The sequence below is a fragment of the Homarus americanus genome, unplaced genomic scaffold (genome assembly GCF_018991925.1).
Source record: "Homarus americanus isolate GMGI-L3 unplaced genomic scaffold, GMGI_Hamer_2.0 scaffold5288, whole genome shotgun sequence".
Taxonomy (NCBI): domain Eukaryota; kingdom Metazoa; phylum Arthropoda; class Malacostraca; order Decapoda; family Nephropidae; genus Homarus; species Homarus americanus.
This window is the reverse complement of record NW_024751223.1, coordinates 1-6,302: the sequence shown is the minus strand read 5'-3', so window position 1 is coordinate 6,302 and position 6,302 is coordinate 1. Positions and strand designations below refer to the sequence as shown.

Here is a 6,302-nt window from a genome sequence, read left to right as displayed (position 1 = left end):
TCTCAATTATATATATTTTATTAGACCTGTTTATATATCTAGCAGTATTATTTATCTTTTCTGAAATACGAAAAAGAATTTAAATCACCAACATACTGTAGTTTACGTAACTATTAAATACAATTTCAACCTTTATATATCTTCAATAGTTTAATAAAACCATTAAATATATATAAAATTATACATTTAAATAAGAGAACTGTGCGTTAGATACATGAATAATGAAAAAAAAAGTTATCACCATTAAATTAGTTTCTTTAGGTTGTTTGTGGTGTTTAGGAGGACAGCTGATCACTCCTCACAACTCAGACCAAATTTCCCATTCAAGTTTTATCTCTCCCCTTACCATGTGATAAACAATCAGGTAAGGTCCTAAAACGTATATTAAAACCACTAATTAAACCTGAATTAATTTTAAAACTAGAATAAAGTTACGTAGTTGTAGATGAGATACGAATGGTGACTTGTTGTGCTTGTATAATAATTGACCTTTTTGAGTGAATACATAATTATTTATTTGTATATTGAGGGATTAAATAAGTATATGATGTGAAAGAGTGTGTTTTGGGGGTATTATTTAGCGAGGGAGATGAGTTATGTATAATGGGTTAGTGTTATGTTGTTTACGTGTATATTAAGGTCAAGTTCTTTCTGGGTTTGTGTTATTTGACCTGTTCTTGATATAGTTTGATCTTATTTAACCTATTTTTGACATATTTTGACCTTATTTGACCTGTTTTATATAGTTTGACCTTATTTCACCTGTTTTTTTTATAATTTGACCTTATTTGACCAGTTCTTGATATAGTTTAGCCTTATTTGACCTGTCCTGTCCCCTAAAATATTAAAATTACCCAAACTAACCTAGCCAAAGGTAATTCTAACCAACCTAACCAATTTTAATATATTTTAACCTAACCCAAATAAAACCAAATCTAACCTAATAATCTTGTGGTCATTTTTGGTTAGGTTAGGTTCTTAACAATGAAAATATAGTGTTAGTGGATTATTTATATTATTTTCTTTTATAATTTATCTCTATAATCAGTCTCTTGAATGTCATTTTTATTTGAATTTTTTTTACCCAAATTAATTTTTAGCTGTGTAATTTATTTATTTGTTGCTTGTGTTTACTTTGTTATTTTTAGTTATATTTATAATTGAATGTTACTCTGGGTAGCTTCAGATGACCGATTAAATGTCGAAAAAGTCTGAATTACTAATACAGTCGAGTAACACTTGAAATGTTGGATACTGTACAAGAATAAAGGACTATTTCTTAAGCAGTTTTAGTGGATATATATATATTTTTTTTACATAGATCATTCTGTTCATTGTCATCCTCGCTGCAATGTTCAGTTACTTGGTGATGGCAGTGTGACAAGGAAGCTAAGTCCAGAATATGTCTTCAAAAGCAATACTCAATCTGCTTAATCAGCGCACATGGCTTGATTGATTAATACACCAAGGCAGTCAGTTTGAACCTGTGGTCTATTCACCCTGGATATATCATCTGTCGTACCGTATTAAAAAAAAATCAGCAAAATATCCCTCGCAGACATCTGGCAGAAGAATTACAGTCTGGTGATGGCCTCATGACTTAGCGTTCCGTCAGCTCTTCTACTGTTATATATATCGTCTGTGTTGTGTACGAACTGATTCAAGTGAAATACAAAGAAAGGAGGTGGGAGATGTTATACTGGCAGATAGTAGCATTCATTCCTGTGTGTTATATGTCAGGTTTGGTAAAATGATTATAAACTTGTTGCTTAATGTTGTTGTTGTTGTAGAATATTTCCTTTTGTTTTGAAGGAAATGGCCTGCAGTGCTGATGGCTTACCCACAAGTGAGGCCCTCAGTCTCTTGCATGAGGACATCTCCATCGCTTTGGATGAATATCAGAAGACAGAAGCTGAAAAGTAAGTGTAAAAAAGATTATTAATTAATTTTGAAATACAGTATTAACCTGTGGGGCATATTGGAGTCTATACTTTCTTGTAAATGAGGCGTATAGACTAACCAGGGCGTATGTGCGAATATCTCAACTCGGTTCAATTATTCGGGCTGTACTGCATGTTTTCTGCCCTTGGTTTCTTATGGGATTGTACCACGCTGGAGGTGTATCCACATTGCCTGACAATGATGCTATGGACTGACACAGAAAATGGGAAATTGAGCAACCCAGTGATGTGCCCTTGCTATTGTAAACACCTCATATGTTTGGTGATACTGTATTATGTTTTATATTTCAGGAACAAAGGTTTTGGACCAAAGAGTGTTCTGTATGAAGCCTTCCACCACAAGAGTAGTCTCTCTGTGTTTCATTGGACATCAGTGATAGCGTTGATCGTTGAAGGCATCGTGCTGCTGGTGGCCTTCGCTGCATGTAATGACCCCAGGTGTGTACAGTATGGGTCCATAAAATACAACAGGCATATGAAGTTACCTTTGATTCTTTCTGTGCTATATATTGACCTGAGAATGTGGACTGGTGTAATATTCTCCATACATAGGTAAAAATATATGACCTTATGATTTGGTATGAGTGTAAATACAAGCAAACATACAGTAGCAGTAAAGCAACCATTTGTTGACAGATAGGATAACTACTCTGATGTCCTTAATAATTTTTCCATTAGAGAATTTAAGATGAATTTTGTTCTGTTTAGATTTACAGATGATGTAATATGTTTATTATTATTATCAGGTACCAGCATCTTCCTGCCGAGTCCTTCTTCATTTTCTTAGCAGTAATTCTTAACGTGTACTTGGTGTGGTGGGACACTCAGCTGAGGCACAAAGAGGTCCCAAGACTCACACACAACGTCTTAAAGGATCTTAAAGGTAAAGCATTGTGACTTACGGTAACGTTTTTTTATTAATATCCGAACATTGTCTGTGAATTTTAAAACTGTTCTTTATTTAGTTACCCACAAAAGTACCGTCAGTGTGTGTGTTGTTTCATACTAGGACCTTGACACTACTCTCCTGCAACTTTCTACACTTATCATTACACCACTACCCACCACTGTTCTCTCCTAACTACAGTATTTGAGGTTTCTTTGTCACTTACTCTTGCTTGTTTCCGTTGGTGTCATGCGTGCCATTTTTTTTTTTCAGAATACCACGGCAATGTGTTGTGGTCTGCCGAGAACTATCCTCACCTCCACTCCCCCCTCTCCCCCTGCATCACCCTCCAGTGGACTCGTCGCGATGGTAACACAGTCAACCTCCCTTGGTCTCTCCTGGTGCGTGGGGATATTATACTCATGAAACCTGGACAGAAAGTTCCTGCTAGATGTAGGCCCATGCAGGTAAGTAGTATAATTTTTATTTATTCCTAACATTTACTGGTATTACAGTATATGCACAAATGATGCAACCCTGGTGCCTAAGGTCCGTAATTGCCTTGGATAATGAGGAGTATCTATTGAAATATATGTGGTGAAAGTTGCTGGCTGAGAAAGCATCTCCCCTTATTCAAATTAATTCTTATGGGGGAAAATTGCCCCAATATTCACAATTTCGTTATTTTCAATGACTTTTAGGAATGCCTCCCTTGCGATAACTGGGGTATTCCTGGTACAGTATGCACGTGACACAGTACAGCCGGGCAGTCACCCAGCTGACCCAATGCCTTAATACATATGTTCACTTCCCACACATACACACACATGCTCTTAATTTTTTTTTTTTTTAGTTTTATAATTTCTTTATTTCTAAGCCACATTAGAGTATTGTAATGATTTCTTTTCTTCTCAAACAAGCACAGAGAAGCGATAAACATACTGAGATAAGGGAGAAGGATGGTTTGTTGATCCTTTATATAATGTACTTTAAACCTTTGTTATCAAACCACTATAAAACTATTTAAAATTCAGATACTGTACCATGTGGCAACAATGGTACATATTCTGTTACGAGTAATACTATTAGAAATGTCGTTTGACAATAAATTGACGATACGTATTTAGATAGCCAAGCAACTTATGAATTACACTGGTGTCAATATACATTACTGGACCCTCGATAAAGAATGATATTAGGTTCCTGAAACCTCAATTAGTTGTGAATCATTCTTTACTGAACTTCTTATGGGAAAGAGGGCTAGGGTCTGAACATCGCAAAGATTGACTTTTTTAACTATAGTACGTATGCCTATTTTCATCCACGATGGCGTCACAGCAGTAGAGTACTGCATTCACAAGAGTACTGTACTGTACATAACATAAAATATGGTAAGAAATGATTTATTGAGAATCGTGCATGTCGTATTCTCTTTACCACCGATCAACAACTAACCATCACCATCTCCCTACTGTACACCCATCTTATGATGTCAAACAACAAGCATGGAATTATTGTGATCCTAATACTACTCATAATAAAATCACTGGTACTGTACTTCCCAAGGTAAAACTACTTTGTTCAGCAGCACACCTCCATACATTATTTGTTACTTATGGCATTATAAATTTTATGATTTGACAGATAAGGATGGGTGTTTTATTCATATTTTATTTTGCGTTATTAACAAGGTTCTGAGTTATGAATAAATCAACTTATGAACAGGTCCTGAAATGTAACCCGTTCATTATTCAGGGGCCCCTGTACAGTATACAGATTCATCCAAGGCAAACACTTGGATGGATGCCAATATGCAGAAATTAAAAGCAATATAACATTTACGAGACAAAAACTTATCATATTTTCTTTAAGATCTGGAGAAAAAATATAACTTAAGTGTACATCTATTATCTATACTGTAATTCAAAATTTATATTTCTTTAATATTGTATACCATCAGCTTCAACTACAAAGAAAATTATATAAAGTTAAATTTACCTGTACATGTGGTTTCTTCTCCAACACTTTCTATGAAGATATTTCATTCCATCCATCAATGGGTCCCAGCTTTCATAATGTGTGAGAAGTGAGACAGCAATAAAAGATGTCATCATGGGAATTGCACCAATATAAATTAGCAGTGAATACTTGATGCCCTTGAGCCAGATGTCCACAAACATTGTCAAGGGAATAGTTAAGCTCAAAGATAAAGTAGCCATCAATGATGAAGTAAGGAAGCATCCCCTGCAAAATAAAACACCTTCAATTCCCAAGTAATTCCAATGTAGGTCAAACAATTACAGTATTACCCCGCCTAACGCGGTTTCACTTAGCGCGTTTTCGCATATACGCGGTGCCTTGCCAGAGCTGAACTTTCACTTAACACGGATTTTTTCCACATATACGCGGTGAGTGTCCGGCTCGAGATGCTATTTTTAGATTTTGCCCACGCGCCACCCGCCTGCCTGCCTGCCTGTGCTCCTCGCCTCTCCCTCCTCCTCCCTCCGCTTGGGCAAGCCGCGCGGTAAGGTTGCGCAGTGTGTGTCTTTGTTGCGTTATCACTGACGTCATATGACGTATCGGACTGTGATTGGCCATGCATCCCTACCCCCCTCTGCTGCTAGCTGTAATTGGCTTAAAGTATTATGACGTGACCACCCCGGGGAGGGAGGGAGGAGAGACGATGCTTGACCTAGCTGCGGCAGTTTGATCCCTCAAGGCCACACCGTGTTAACGCGCATCCATTGTTCCGTAAAATGGCTTCCGCCGGACCACCATCGCCCCCAGAGAGAGACCTTTCCTTACCTGGACCCAGCGGCACTAAGCCAAAGAAGACACGACGTTCATTAAGCTACGAGGTGAAGTACCAAATTGTTCAAGATTTGGAGAAAGGAAGACGGCAAGTTGATCTCGCGCGCCAGCATGGCGTCAACGAATCTACGATTCGTACGATCAAGAAGGATGCAGCCAAGATCAAAGACCACATGAAAATCACAGTCTGCAGGTGCTTCATCTATCAGGTATTGCCAGAACAGGGTGCTGGCAAAAGTGGAAACTTTGCTGGTGAGTTATTTGGTGCGTCAGGCGCGACGCAACATGGCGGTGGACACGCGCTCAGTGCAGGAGTACGCACGTGAGCTATACGCAGCAGTGTCACGTAAACTGGGAATTGCAGAGCCCAAACCCTTCAATGCTTCCTCTGGTTGGCTGCATAGGTTTAAGAAGAGGAACAAGATCACCAACATCAACATTGGTGGTGAGGAAGCGAGTGCTGACCGTGTGGCGGCTAGAGATTTTCCTCCGTTTTTACGTGAGATTATGGAGGAAGGATAATACAGTGACGACCAGGTGTTTAACATGGACGAATCTGGTCTTTTCTGGAAAAAGTTACCTTCCAAGACCTTCGTTGTCCAGTCTGCCAGCAAGGTAAGGGGTCGGAAGTTGCAGAAAGAACG

General features: G+C 38.1%; 1 protein-coding gene across 1 annotated transcript; it reads left to right on the top strand.

The window, feature by feature from the left end:
* Positions 1 to 341: 341 nt before the first annotated feature.
* LOC121854558 (transmembrane protein 94-like) lies at positions 342 to 3,314 on the top strand (the record flags this gene model as incomplete). The annotated part of the gene is given in 5 exon segments (XM_042349236.1): positions 342 to 364; positions 1,813 to 1,919; positions 2,253 to 2,399; positions 2,708 to 2,844; positions 3,121 to 3,314. Coding segments are annotated over 4 exon segments (582 nt in total), but the record flags the coding sequence as incomplete, so codon positions are not given.
* Positions 3,315 to 6,302: the final 2,988 nt, after the last annotated feature.